Genomic DNA, 15,998 nt, shown 5'->3' on the forward strand with positions numbered 1-15,998 from the left:
CATTTTCAAGCCTTCTCACCTATTGATAGGGTCTATTTTTTAACTGTGTTATTTGTCTCTTAAGTTATAACAGCTCTTTATATATTCTAGATTCAAGTCCCTTATATCTGTATATGATTTGCAAAGTTCTGTTTCCTATGGATGGGTTGTCTTTCACTTTCTCCTGGTATGCTTTGAGGCATAGACATCTTTTTAAATTTAATCTTTATTGTATTTTTTTCCATTACCATTTAACCTCCTTATATTCCCTCCCCCCAGCAATCACCATACTGTCGTCAACATCCATGTGTGCTTTTTCCTTTCTGCTCAACCCCTCCATCCCATACCACCCTCCATCCTCTTAGTTATCATCCTGCTCTTTATCTATGAGTCTGTCCCCCTTGTCAGTTCAGTTTATTTATTTTATTTTCCTTAGCATAATGGGTGGACCCAGAGAACATTATGTAAATGTCTTTGATGATTCATTCTTATACGGAAAGCAATAACCTTTTTTGGTGCAAAAACTGAATGAATAGTAACTCTGTGTCTCAGAGTATGGTACATACTTCATTACATTACTTCTTTGCACTTTGAATATAATACCTCAGTGCCCCTGCAGCAGCAAACGCAGATTAAAGTAACACCGGGGTCTTGGATTATTATGACCCTTGGGCTGCTTCTAGTCTTTATTTTCTATAATAATTCTGATTCCTAAAAACCCAATGTAAACCTAGTAGTAAACAGTAATTAAAAACTTAAAATTCACTATTTCACCAAAGCAAAGACAAAAGATGTTAAAATTAAGTTTTATTATAAGTATTTTGAAGTCAGAAAATAACAAGGTGTTTTTTTTATTGAATTAAGAAGTTACAAACATTTTAGGCTTTTATTCTAAAATTTAAACATAAGATCTATGAAAGATAAGTGGATTACAAATAGCGAAATTAAAGCAGTGATCAGAAAATGCACCAACAAACAAAAGCCCTGGCAGATGGTTTCACAGAAGAATTTTAGCAAATATTCTGAGAACTAGTACCTCTCCTTATCAAACTGTTCCGAGAGATTCAAGAGAAAAGAAGACACCCAAGCTCATTCCCCAAGGCCAGCATTATACTAATTCCAAAACCAGAACAAGATACCAAAAAGGAAGAAAATTAACTTGCAGCCAAGATGGAGGCATTGGTAGACACTGTGTCTCCTTGCACAACCAATAGAAGGACAACAACAAATTTAAAAACAAAAAACAACCAGAACTGACAGAAAATTGAACTGTATGAAAGTCCAACAACCAAGGAGTTAAAGAGGAAACATTCACCCGGACCGGTAGGAGGTGCAGAGACAGGCAGCTGGGCAGAGAGGACTCATGGCAAGGCAGCAGCTGGAGAACCAGAGTGGGTGAGGCAACAGCTGGTGGAGCAGGCAGTTCCACATTTGCATGCAGATAAACCTGGAGGAACAACTGTGTAGTGAGACAGACTGTGTAGCCCAGGATTCCATGCCAGGAAATAAAGCCTCAAAACCTCTGACTATAAAATCTATGGGGGTTGAGGCAGCAGGATAAACTCCCAGCCTCACAGGGGATTTCTTTGGAGATACCCACAGGGTCCTAGAACATACACAAAACCATGCATCCAAGAATCAGCACCAGAAGGGCCCAATTTTTCTGTGGGTAGCAGGGGAAGTGACTGAAAGCTGGCAGAGAGCTGAACAAGTGGCATTGTTCAGCTTGTATGTGGGGGAGGGGGTTCCCTCTCGGACACCTCTCCCACATACAGTGCCACAACACAGCAACCTGGGTTGCTTCACCCTGGTGAATACCTAAGGTTCCACCACATACTATGTGACAGGCATGCAAGACAAAAAAAAAAAAAGGCCCAAATGAAAGAAGAGACCGAAGCTTCTGAAAAAATACAACTTAGCGATGAAGAGATAGCCAGCCTATCAGATGCATGGTTCAAAACACTGGTGTTCAGGGTGCTCACAGAAATGGTTGAGTATGGTTGCAAAATAGAGGAAAAAGCAACATGAAATAAAGAAAAATATACAAGGAACCAATAGGGATGGGAAGGAAACCAGGACTTAAATCAACAGTTTGGACCAGAAGGAAGAAATTAACATTCAACCAGAACAGAATAAACAAGAATTCAAAGAAATGAGGAGAGAGGCTTAGGCACTTCTGGGACAATTTGAAATGTTCCAACTTCCTAATCATAGGGGTGACAGAAGGAGAACAACAGCAAGAAATAGAAAACTTGTTTGAAAAAAATAATGAAGGAGAACTTCCCCAGTCTGGCAAAGGAAATAGACTTCCAGGAAGTCCTGTAAGCCCAGAGAGTCCCAAAGAAGTTGGACCCAAGGAAGCACACACCAAGGCACATCATAATTACATTAGCCACGATTAAAATAAAGGAGAGAATCTTAGAAGCAGCAAGAGAAAAGAAGACAGTTACCTACAAAGAAGTTCCCATCAGACTCTCAGCTGATTTCTCCAAAGAGACCTTACAGGCAAGAAGGGGCTGGGAAGAAGTATTCCAAGTCATGAAAGACAGGGACCTACATCCAAGATTGGTCTATCCAGCAAAGCTATCACTTAGAATGGAAGGGCAGATAAAGTGCTTCCCAGATAAGGTCAAATTAAGGGAGTTCATCATCACCAAGCAATTATTATATGAAATGTTAAAGGGACCTATCTAAGAACAAGAAGCTGAAAACTATGAACACTAAAATGACAACAAACTTACAACTATCAACAACCAAACCTAAAAAATCAAAACCAAAAATAAACTAAGCAAACAACTAGAAGAGGCACAGAATCAGAGAAATGGAGGATATCAGCAGGAGAGGGAGAGAAAGGGCGAAAAGGTACAGGGAATAAGTATCACAAATGGTAGGTAGAAAATAGACAGGGAGAGGTTAAGAGTAGTATAGAAAATGTAGAAGCCAAAGAACTTATATGTGTGACCTGTGGGCATGAACGAAAGAAGGGGAATGCAGGTGAGAGGGGGTGTTCAGGGCAGAGGGGAATATGGGATGGGGAGTGAATGGGACAACTATGATAGCATAATCAATCAAATATTTTTTTAAAAATGAAAGAAAATTATAGGCTAATATTCTTGATGAACATAGATGCTAAAAATCTTCAACAAAATATTAGCAAACTGAATACAGCAATACATCAAAAAAATGTGAACCATAATCAAGTGAGATTTATTTAGGAATGCAAAGTTGGTACAACTTTCACAAATCAATAAATGATTCACCACATTAAAAAAATGAAGGATAAAAACTGCATAATCATATCAATAGATGTAGAAAAAAGCAGTTGATAAAATGCAGCACCCATTGATGATAAAAACTCTCAGCAAAGTCGAAATAGAAGAAACATACGTAAACTTAACAGAGGCCATATATGACAAACCCACTGCCAGCATCATACTGAACAGGTAAAAACTATATGTGTTCTTCTTAAGATTGGGAACAAGACAGAGATGTCCACTTTCACCTGCTTTATTCAATCAGTTAAGAAAAAATAAAAGGCTTCCGAATTGAAAAGGAAGAAGTCTTTATTTTCAGATGACACGATACTGTGCATAGAGAACCTCCAAGATTCCAAGAAACTACTCTAACTGATCAATGAATTCATCAAAGTATCAGGATACAAAACTAGTATATTTTTATATGCCAATAATTAACTAACAGAAAGGGAAATTAAGAAAACAATCCCATTCAGAATTGCCTCAAGAGGAATAAAATACCTAGGAATAAACCTAACCAAAGATGTAAAAGTCATGTACAAGAAAAATTATAAGACACTGGAGAAATAAATTGAAGAAGACACAAATAAGTGGAAGCACATACCGTGTTCATGGATAGGAAGAATTACCATCATTAAAATGTCCATATTACCCAAAGCAATCTATAGATTCAGTGCAATTCCTATCAAGATTTTAGTGACATATTTCACAGAAATAGAACAAATATTTCAAAAATTTATATGGAACCCCAAAAGTTGCACATAGTAACAGCAATCTTGATAAACAGCAAAGTTGGAAGAATCATGCTACCTAACATGAAACTATAAGGCCATAGTAATCAAAACAGCATGGTACTGGCATATAAACAGACACACAGATCAAGAGATCAGAATATAGAGCCCAGAAATAAATCCATACCTTTATAGTCAGTTAATATTTGACAGAGGAAGCAAGCATATTCAATGGGCTAAAAATAGTTTATTCAATAAATGTTGTTGGGAAAATTGAAGAGATAAACTTGTAGAAAAAAATGAACTTAGACCACTTTCTTGCACTATGCACAAGAATAAATTCAAAATGGTTCAAAGACTTAAATGTTAGACTTGAAACCATAAAACTCCTAGAAGAAAATATAGGCAGCAAAATCTCAGACATTTCTCATAGCAGTGTTTTATAGGATATATCTCCCCAAGCAAGGGAAACAAAAGAAAAAATAAACAAATGGACTACCAGCAAAGCTATCATTTGGAATGGAAGGGCAGATAAAGTGCTTTCCACATAAGGTCAAGTTAAAGGATTTCATCACCAAGCCCTCATTATATAAAATGTTAAAGAGACTTATCTAAGAAAAAGAAGATAAAAAATATGAACAGTAAAATGACAACAAACATACAACTATCAACAACTGAACCTTAAAAAAAACAGAAACAAAAACAAACTAAACAATCAACTAGAACAGGAACAGAATTATGAAAATGAAGATCCCATGGATGGTTATCAGTGGTGAGAGTGAGGGGAGAGAATGGGGGAAAAGTTACAGGGAATAAGAAGTATAAATGGTAGGTACAGAATAAATAGGTGCAGGTTAAGAATAGTATAGGAAATGGAGAATGCAAAGAACTCATATGTATGACCCATGGACATGAACTAAGGTGGGGGAATGCTGGTGGGACGGGGAGTGCGGGGCAGAGGGGAATAAAGGGGAGAGAAAAATGGGACAACTGTAATTGTATAATCAATAAAATTATATATGTTTTTAAAGTGTTTGCACAGCAAGGGAAATCATCAACAACAAAAAAGACTACCCACAGAATGGGAGAACATATTTGCCAATACATCTAATAAGGGGTTAATATCCAAAATTTATAATGTAGTTACAGAACTCAACACCAAATAAACAAACAATCCAGTTGAAAAAATGAGCAAAGGACCTGAATAGACAATTCTCCAAAAGAACATTTAGATGGCCAGTAGATATATGGAAAGATGCTCATTGTCATCATCAGAGAAATCATCAGAGAAATTGAAGTTAAAAAAACCACAATGAGATACCATCTCATACGTCAGAATAGCGTCATCAATAAATCAACAAACAACAAGTGCTGGTGAGGATGTGGAGATATTGGTGGGAATGCAGACTGGTGCAGCTTCTGTGGAAAACAGTATGGAGATGCCTCAAAAATTAAAAATGGATCTGCCTTTGGTTCCAGGAGCCGCAATTCTGGAAATATATCTGAAGGAACCCTAATTCAAAAGAACATAAGCACCTCTAAGGTCATGGCAGTGTTATTTAGAATTGCCAAGATATGGAAGCAGCCCAAGTGTTCATCAGTAGATGAATAGATAAAACATCTATGGGGCATTTACACAATGAAATAGTACTTGGTTGTAAAAGAGAAGAAAGTTTTACCTTCTGCAACAGGATGGGATGGACGTGAAGAACATTATGCTAAGTGAGTTAAGCCATTCAGGAAAAGACAAATAATGTATGATTTCACTCATATATGGAATCTAATGAAGAAACTCAACTAACAAGCCAAGCAAAGACAGACCGATAGTAGAGAACAGATAACAGCTACTGGGGGTGACATTAGGGGGTGCAGGGATTGAGCATACAAGAAAAAGGACTGGGGGGGGTTGGGCTGGGGTAGGGGGAAAAGGCAGAAAACTGCACTTGAACAACAATTAAAAGAAATAAAAAGAAAAAGGACTCATGGACATGGACAGCAGTGTGGTGATCCCTGGGGAATGGGGAGGGTGTGTGGAAGCTATATGGTGATAGAAAAAAATACAATAACAGTTAAATTGAATATTAAAAAATGAAAGAAGAATGGTAGTCTTCAACTTGATTTGGTCTTTTTTTTTCATCATGAAAAATACTGTGTATTTATGTTCTCTCCTCAATTTCAATTCTGTAAATTGAGAAAGTTAAATTATTACTGAGCATGTTGGAATCATATATAACCTAACTTGCATGTAAAATGCAATCACAGTCTATAATGAACACTTTATACTGTTTTCTTGTAATTGAAAATAAAGTCAGTGTCAATAATGCATAAATTAGTGGGACTGTATAAACTTTTACTTGTATTTTGCTATAAGAAATAATTATTTTGGCAATATTTAATAGTAGTTTAGAAGTGTTTATTAAGTGCCCGTCTGTTTTAGATACTGTACTAGACACTAGGAATATAATGGCCCATGGCTGTAGCGTTCATTCATGGGTACAAACAACACATAACCAATTACAGCACATTATGAATGCTGTGTCAGGGAGAATAGAGGGTGCTATGGGAAACAAGAGTTAAGAGGTTCTAACTAGACCTGAGGGGTTAGAATATAAAGGAGATCACATCAAAGTTGTATCTAAACTATGACATAATGCCCAAATGGAGAAGTGAAAGGCTCACAGGGAAAGCATGTTTAAACCAAAGTGGATGTACCAGTTTTAACTCCCATCAGTCCTCAGCACTACTTAGTATTATCATTCTTTTTATTTTTAACCATTCAATCAAGCACGTACTGGCTTCTTTTTGTGATTTAAATTTGTATTTCTTGGTATGCTTATTGGACATTTCAATATAATCTACAAATTATTTCAGCTGATTTTTAAAATCTCACATTTTATCTTCTCTATTTCACCAGCATAATGAAAACTTATAAAGGATCTTTAAATGTTTGCAATATTTAAAGTCATTGCAATATTTGAAATCTTTTCCAGGTTATCATGAGTGTCAAATTATATTAAATGTATATTGAATATATTATTTTTATTGAATATTAGGAAATTATTTTCCCCAAATGGTATATATATAGTAAATGGCAACCATAATATTTGAATAAAGAATTTTATTTCTTTATCATACAGAAAATCCCCAGAGTTTTTCTACATTTCCTATTTTGAGAAATGTATATTAATGATCTCCTAATGATTTTTCGGAATGTCAAATGTGAAATGCAGTAAAATGGTATAGTACTAGATAAGGAATTAACTTCCTCCAAGTACTTGAAGTGTGGTTGTTGTGATTTCTGTGACTCCCAGAATGGCTGTCTTATTAAATTTGTAAGATTTACTCACACCTATCAATGCGGCTTCTCTTTTCTTTATATTCAGCCTATCCAACTTGGAGATCACCTCAACAGCATACTGCTTGGAATGTGCGAGGATGTTATTTATGCTCGGGTTTCTGTTCGGACTGTCCTGGACGCTTGCAGTGCCCACATTAGGAACAGCAATTGTGCGCCTTCATTTTCCTATGTGAAACAGTTGGTAAAACTGGTTCTGGGAAATCTTTCTGGGGTAAGCTACAGTTCTAATTGGTACATATGCTCATATTTTTAAATTTAGTGTATCATAAAATTTTATAGGTAGCATTTTTTCAGTGAAGACTAAGAACAAGAGATTGAATTGCTTTTTCTAGTGTTAATTGTTTATTTGAAACAGTAATTAAAACTCATAAGACTAGTGCAGTAACTTTGTCTCCTAGATTTTATGAGACCTGGTCTTTATTTAGACCTTTAATTAAGCAAGTGTCATGCTCAGAGTGTCTGCTCTTGCCTCATAGTTCTGTCTGTTGTGAAAAATGCATCAATGTAACAAAGTGGGTTTTAGAATTATTTAAATGTACTTTCTGTTGCTTCATTCTACTTTCTTGGCCACTTATTTGTCTGGTCCCTTTAGGTGTTCCCAAACCCTCCCCTCCTGCGCTGGGCACTGGCACCTGGTGCATGTGGGTAATGGGGTAGAGGGTCCATGTGTGTATTCCTGCCCTATGGCCCCAAACCTGGACTCTTCCACTTTTCCACTTGTCTTGGATATGAAGAATTCCAAGAATGACAAACTATATCTAATCATCCCACCTCTGCCCTAGTTTGGATACACCTTGGGTTTTGATACCTGATCTAGATCTAAACATTATTTGTTCTTACCCTTTAGGGTTATGGTCCCTGAGTAGAGGTCCCTGTCCTTTGTGTGAGCCGTACACCTTTGCCACTGTCACACATGTTCTTGCTGGCTTCCTCGTTCCCACAGGTGTAGTTTTGCCATTTTACCAGCATGTCATGTGGCTGGCAGGAGTATATCCAAATTCCACACACACTGAGAGTTGATAAGAAACAGGCTCAGAGATTCTTCTAGGCACATGGTTGGTGAACTCTTTCCCACGGAGCCTTTGTGATTCTCTAAAGGGAATCCCAGCTCCAGTAGAAGCTGAGTGCCTGAGGTTCTTGGTGCGTATTTCCCTTCCTTAACTACAACTGCTCCACTTTGATTTGATTTATTTGTTTATATTCCTGCGTGTGATCTTTTTTAAAAGGTTTTATTTATTTATTTTTAGAGATGGGGAAAGGGAGGGAGAGCAGGAGAGAAATATCAATGTGTGGTGGCCTCTCTTTTGCCCCCTACTGGGCGAACCTGGCACCACCCAGGCATGTGCCCTTACTGGGAATTGAACCTGTGACCCTTTGGTTCACAGGCTGGCTCTCAATCCTCTGAGCCACACCAGCCAGCATTTGATTTTTTTTTTTTTGACAAGCATAAAGCTACTAAAAATCTGTGAAAGCCCTCTATACAAACCAAGGTTTCCTACATATTTTCACCTATTTTTTTGTTTTAAAAAAATTCCTCTATGATTAAATAAGCTTGAGGAAAAACTAAGGAAAATTGTGATTTCACTGCAGAATTTCTCAGAGCCTTTTTACACTAGACTGTATTACTAATCTTGAAGAGAGATAGGCATGTAAATGAAACATCCCCCAAACTTATTTAGGTCTTATATCAGATCTTATAACACCCCCTTTGAGAAATGTTTATCAATATTAACTCTTTTACTTTATAAATAAGAAAATTGAGGCATAGTCTGTGGGATTTATGTTTTAGTTAGTAAGCCCAGGGATTTTTCTATTATATGACACCCCCTCTAAGACTCTTACCCTGTTTGCTGATTTTACTACCATGGTAAAATTGCTACAAATATTTTTTCTTTGTTTCCATGAAGAAATATTTGTCCATGAAATTCTGTTATCCATCCAGTAATTTCCCATATTAGATAAAAAGATCTCAATCCCTTTAAGTACTTAGTTCAGTTTATTACAGTAGCTATATAGTGCTCATTTACATATGAAATCTGTGCTAGATACTATAGGAGATAGAAATTTGAATAGAATATGCTCTGCCTTCTAAGAGTTCTTACTTAAAGTTCTATATCCATTTGCTTAGTTATAAAACACAAAATAACATAGTAAAATTTTTCAAAGCTTTGAGATCTTGAGGGGAAAGGATATAAGTTATGACTACATAGAAAAATAGCACTTTGAACTAAATCCTATAGACAAGATAGAAAGAGTAACCCAGGCAGAAGGAAGTAAACTCGAATAAATGCTATGAAACAGGAAAGAGCGGGGTGTGTTTGAGGAAGTTTTAAGTTGGGTGTGGGTGTGTTGCGGGGTTGTTTAGTAGGAGAGAAGGATAATGAAGGGTCCATTGGATTCAGTATATGGGAAGTCTGTCTTTCAAGAGGCAAATTTCTACTAAGTAGAAATAATAATTCTCCCCTCATCTTTCCAGTCAGTGCCTTTGCTAGTCTCCTGGACATCAGTGGACAGAATAAATCTGGCAGCTACCATTTTTTAAGTGTTCACTCTGTGCCAGGCCTTGTGCTGCTAGGTGGCTTACGTTCTTTTTCACATCTGCTCACCGTAACAGCCCCAGGTTATAAGAGATTATTGTAATGTTATCTTCATTTTAAAGATAATGAAACTAAGGCTCCGAAAGATTAAATAATTTACCCATGGCCACAAACAAGAAACTGATGGAGACACAATGGGAACCTAGATCTCTGACTCCCAGGCCAGGCTGTGAGCCGTTATGTTTCTCTGTTGTTGCCTCCAGTAACTGATAGAATGAATTGTCTTTCACTCAGTGTGAGATTAATTATAATTGACCATAATTCTTACTTTACATTAATTAGCATAGAGTAAAAGTCAGCAGGTTGTCCTAGTTCTTCCCCTGGTTTAATGTTATAACCTTTTTTTGCCTCAATATTACTTATCCGTAAAATAGGAAAAATAGTACATACCATCTTACAGATATTATTGACCAGTTATGAAGATAAAATGATTTCAGTGTTGATGAGCTGCTTCAGGGTTCTTAGAAATTTCATTGCTATTTCTCACTTTATCTGTAATAAGAGAATAATAGTCTTAAAAAAAAGCTCATGTTTTTTGAGGACTAAATAACACAAAGTATGTAAAGTATTTAAGATAGTACTTGCCTTATAGTAATTGCTCAATTAATAGCAGCTATCATTAATAATAGGGTCAATAATAGGGATTCCCAAAGATGCAGGGTATTCTTTACCTCTTCAATTACTAACATAGGGTGCAGTCTGAACTAATATCATTTATGTAATTTAAATGATAACCTCATTTCAGAAAAATATCCATTTAAGTCTTCTTATAGGTAAGAAATATAATGCCTTGAACATATCACCTTAAACAGTTTTTTAATCTGTACTCATAAACAACTTCTACTAAAGGAGGAATGTTAGAACGTGTGTGTGTGAACAGATGTGTATGAAGGTTCTTGGTGTCAGATTTAAGTAGTTTCTCTTCACCATTCTCTCTCCTTCCATTTATTTCTTGAAATTTCTACTCCAGTATTCATCTAAATAAATACAATGTTCTGTCTAACTTTTCATCCCTTATGATATAGACTTCAGTTAATTTGACATGCTTTATTTTAAATGAGTACCCTCAGTTAAAGTTATTAAAGTCTAAGTCTACTGAAACATTTTGTTATAAAGGGTACTCAAAAGAGCATTGATTTAAATTTAATTGTCATCCCTCAATCTGTCCATTTAGTTTAAAGCATTTCTCTGATGTAATTTCTGGCAGGGAAATCCTAAAAAATTATTCTTGAAAACAACTTAAATCAGTGCCCTCACCTGTTATAATCAGGTGAAAGTTTTATTATACCAGAATTGATATGGTTTTAAAATTGTAATCTAACTTGAAAAATGAAAATAGTTATCAGTTTGGTTTTCAAATGGAACTCATTTTCATTTATTTAATTTGACTAACTTTGTTTCCTAGTTAACAGATTACTCTTTGGTAACTGTTTCTTGTCTTTTATTTCCTGAGGATGAATTGGCCAGAACCGAGTTACATAAATCTTACTCAGGGAATACAAATTAACAATAGCAAATATAGAGGGTCTTTACTTAATGCTGCACTCTCCAAAAGTTGTATAGTGTCGTTCTGTAGCCAATTACCATGAAAAAAAGGAAGATTCTTTTGTCAATTTTGATTTTTGATTCCTTATGTGCAGACGGATCAGCTTTCCTGTAACAGTGAACAAAAGCCTGACCGAAGCCAGGCCATTCGTGACAGATTGAGAGGAAAAGGATTACCAACAGGTAAGACTATTAGTAGGAAATTAGGCTTTAACATTATTTTGTTGTTTCCTTTACAATACCGTATTTACCTGGCTTGAAAATCTGATGTTTGTGACCATAGTTAGAATATAAGCGTGCAAAGTAGAGGTGGAGAAAAGAATGCTACCTTTATTAATATGTCAGTCCATTAAAGTTGTGCAGAAAACATGATTAATATAATCAAGGCCCCACGGTAAATCATTCTTTCCCATGTTTTTATACCAATAATATCAATGATTTACTTTATTATGGTATTTTATATTAAAAACTCATTTTTAAGCAAGATGAAAACAATACATACACATTTATGAATATAAGCACTACTGATACAAGAATTTCACAAAGCAGCATTATTCTCACTGCATTTTCTATTTTATTTCTTTTTTTAAAATGTTAGTCACAATCCATTAAATTGATTTCATGACTAACTTAATGATTTGCAGTTAGTTATAAATACTGTCTTAGGTTATATGATGCTTAGTAAAAATAAAACTGATGAAGATGGTTTTGCTTTTTGCCAATAGCATTAGATAATTATGAGTTTTGTATAATCATTAAATTTTTTTTAATTTTTAGTTTTTGGTGAGAGAGAGAGGGGACATTGATTTGTTGTTCCACTTATGTATTCATTGTTTGATTCTCTTTTTTAAAAATATATTTTATTGATCATGCCATTACAATTGTCCCATTTCCCCCCTTCATTCCCCTCCATCCTGCACACCTCCTCCCCTACCATACTTCCCCCATTAGTTTATGACCACGTGTCTTAAGTTCTTTAGATTCTATGTTTCCCATACTATTCTTGCCCTCCCCCCATCTATTTTCTACCTACTGTCTATGCTACTTATTCTCTGTACCTTCTCCCCCACTTCTCCTCCTCCTACTCCCTTATTGCTAACCCTCCATGTGATCTCCATTTCTGTGGTTCTGCTCCTGATCTAGCAGTCCTTTTAGTTTGCTTTTGTTTTAGGTGTGGTTGTTAATAACTGTGAGTTTGCTGTCCTTTCACTGTTCACATTTTTTATCTTCTTTTTCTTAGATAAGTCCCTTTAACATTTCATATAATAAGGGCTTGGTGATGATGAACTCCTTGAACTTGACCTTATCTGAAAAGCACTTTATCTGCTCTTCCATTCTAAATGAAAGCTTTGCTAGATAGAGCAATCTTGGATGTAGGTCTTTGCCTTTCATGACTTGGAATACTTCTTTCCAGCCCCTTCTTGCCTGTAAGGTCTCTTTTGAGAAATCTGACAGTCTGATGGGAACTCCTTCGTAGATGACTGTTCCCTTATCTCTTGCTGCTTCGAGAATTCTCTCCTTCATTTTAATCTTGGGTAATGTAATGATGATGTGCCTTGGTGTGTTCCTTCTTGGGTCCAACTTCTTTGGGACTCTCTGAGCTTCCTGGATTTCCTGGAAGTCTATTTCCTTTGCCAGATTGGGGAAATTCTCCTTTATTATTTGTTCAAATAAGTTTTCCACTGGTGGCTGTTCCTTTCCCCCTTCTGGTACCCCTATAATTCAGATGTTGGAGCGTTTAAAGATGTCCTGGAGGTTCCTAAGCCTCTCCTCATTTTTTTGAATTCTTGTTTCTTCATCCTTTTCTGTTTGGTCATTTTTTTCTTCCTTCTTGTCCACTCCCTTGATTTGAGTCCCAGTTTCCTTTCCATCACTGTTGGTTTCCTGTGCATTTCCCTTTATTTCAATTAGTTTAGCCTTCATGTGTTTGTCTAATTTGTGGCTAGAATCAACCAGTTCTGTGAGCATCCTGATCACCAGTGTTTAGAACTGTGCATCTGATAGGTTGGCTATCTCTTGGTCCCTTAGAGTTATTGGCTCTGGGGCTTTGAATTCTTCTTGAGCCATGTTTTGATCTGTTCCCGCCTGTTACGTATGAGGAGGGGAGCCTTAGGTGTTCACCAGGGTGGGGCCACCCAGTTGCTGGGTTGTGACGCTGTCTGTCGGGGTGGGGTCAGAGAGGAACAATAGCAGTCCCCTCTGCTGCTTCTTGCCACTGGGGCCTGCGCTATCTGTGTCACTGCTCAGTCCTTCGCTGGTTTATATGCTCGTGAATGTGTGACTGTGGTCAGCCCTGCCGCCTTGCACCCTGACTTGGGGTCCATCCATTGCTGCTCCACACCTGGGATCCGCCCTTGGCTGCCTGTGTGCCTGGGTCGGGGGATCTTTTCTGCCCAACCGGGCTCTGCTGCTGGCTCCGCCCCTCTTACTGGTCTGGCTGAATGGTTTGTTGTTGTCGGACTTCAGTATGCTTCAATTTTCTGGAGTTTGGCTGCGTTTTTATTGCTAAAACTTTGTTGTTTTTAAACTTGGTTGTGTGAGAAGGTACAACCTACGCCTACACCTCCATCTTAGGGGAAGTCCCCCATTGTTTGATTCTTATATGTGCCCTGATTGGGAATGAACCTACAGCCTTGGTGTTTCAGGCCAATGCTCTAACCAGCTGAGCTACCCAGCCTGGATTAAATTTATTCTTTAAAGAAATAAGTAGAAATTCCAAACATGGGAAATGAAAATTAAATTTTAGGCTTGGCTTATTTAAAAAATAAAGTTTTTTTTTTCTCATTAACTTAGTTGTTTACTTTTTTCCCTGTATTATTTATTGTTGACACTATTACAGATGTGCTTACCTCACCCCCTTTTCCCACTTCCATCTAGCCCCTATCTCTCCTTCCTTCTGGCCATCGCCAAACTGTTGTCTGTGCGTGTGGGTTATACATATATGTTTTTTGGCTAATCATACATATTCTCTATTTCTTACCAAGCATTGTTAATAATTATGATAATCTAAATATTAACCAGAATATTTTGTGGGGGAAATATTTTGTCTTATGGGTGCCGGGGAGAAGTAAGTGTAAACATGGTTGAAATATATTCTAATAAGTCATTCTAATTGATATAGTTAGATTAGAAAGCTAAGATACCTAACTATTCAATTTAATCACATAATGAGAACACAACCATCTTAGTTAAAACCTATGAGAAACTCTCATTGTGAAAACTAAGTATACACAATTGATTATATGCACCAAATGTTTTGCAGAATTCACAGCTCTTATATCTGAAAGGGAAGAATATGCCCTAAACAAGTATACTGTTGTTCTTGAAGAAGTCAAAGAAAAGCAGGAAAAAAATTTCTAATGGAGTGATTCTGTAATGATCTAGTTAGTCTTAAAGTGTGTGTTTGCGTACATTTATTTTACTTATTGTGAATAATGACATTTTCTGAAAAGTTGTCTTAGCTTTCATATCCTCAATATAATCATTTTATTTCTGATTATATAAGGTTCATTTTCTAATACATATATTATTAGTTTATGGGAAGGTAAAAAAGACAACTTTGTTTAACTTAGTTTTTACAATGCTATGATGGCAATTCGGAAAGAATTTTTAACCTTTATGTGTCTTTAATGTACTTATGTTCCCATATATATATATATATATATAGAAAGAGAGAGACACCTTCTGGTAGGTAAAAATCTGTCTCTTTATTTTAAAAATATACTAGGATTTGAAATATGATACAGTATGAACACTGGCATGAAGAAGAGGGGCATTTTGTTAATTCATCAAATTTCCAGTCTCCTGTTTTAGAACTGAATAATAGGAGAAAATTACAGGGGCAATGTCCGTGGCAAACTGAAAGAGTTTTTTTTTCAAGGAGATATAGTGAATACTTTAATAACTGAAACATTAGATTTAAAAGAAATGATTTCTATTTCCTTTATTTATTATTGTTCTGGTTTATTTGTCCCCCTTCCCTGCCTGTTCTTCTCTTCTGCATTTTCTTCCTCACTCTCCGTACTCTTTGTTTTCCCCTCCCTTCCTTCTTGCTTCCTTGTTTCTCTTTCTGTACTTAGTGAATCTTTTTCTAGAATTCCTTTCTAGTATCCCCTATCAATTAAGTAGTCATGTTATAAAATGGAAGTTTTTTTCTTATTTGTTATTTACTTAGTAAATATAATGTTATATCATTAATTATTAATTTTAAAGAATTTTTTCTAATAAAAAATGTTTTATATGGAAGAACCCCATTTTATCCCTATCTATTATGAATCTATAGAAAAGATCATCCTGCTTTATGTAGTTTATTAAATGCTAAAGACTCTCAAATGTTAACATAGTTTATATTATATTACCTTCAGTGATTTAGTGTTATTGTTACAGACATTTATTATCACATAATATTTTAAAGGTAAGAATTACAGATTGAACTGAATCTATACCTACTATATACATCCTTAAATAGCAGGTTATTTACTTGTCATTTACATATATACATTTATTTTTAAATAAAGCCCTATATAAAATTAAG

The 15,998-nt window shown here is 35.9% G+C and overlaps 1 protein-coding gene across 16 annotated transcripts in view; it reads left to right on the forward strand.

The window, feature by feature from the left end:
* PTPN13 (protein tyrosine phosphatase non-receptor type 13) overlaps window positions 1-15,998 on the forward strand; it is a 218,290-nt gene that overhangs the window by 77,980 nt on the left and 124,312 nt on the right. For all 16 annotated transcript variants that reach the window (XM_053666414.1, XM_053666421.1, XM_053666415.1 and 13 more), the window contains exons 5-6: window positions 7,348-7,533; window positions 11,560-11,647. In XM_053666414.1, the coding sequence (XP_053522389.1) occupies window positions 7,348-7,533; window positions 11,560-11,647 (274 nt within the window). The remainder of the gene's footprint in view (window positions 1-7,347; window positions 7,534-11,559; window positions 11,648-15,998) is intronic.

The sequence above is a fragment of the Artibeus jamaicensis genome, unplaced genomic scaffold, assembly GCF_021234435.1.
Source record: "Artibeus jamaicensis isolate MK-2021 breed Jamaican fruit bat unplaced genomic scaffold, CSHL_Jam_final contig_452, whole genome shotgun sequence".
NCBI lineage: Eukaryota > Metazoa > Chordata > Mammalia > Chiroptera > Phyllostomidae > Artibeus > Artibeus jamaicensis.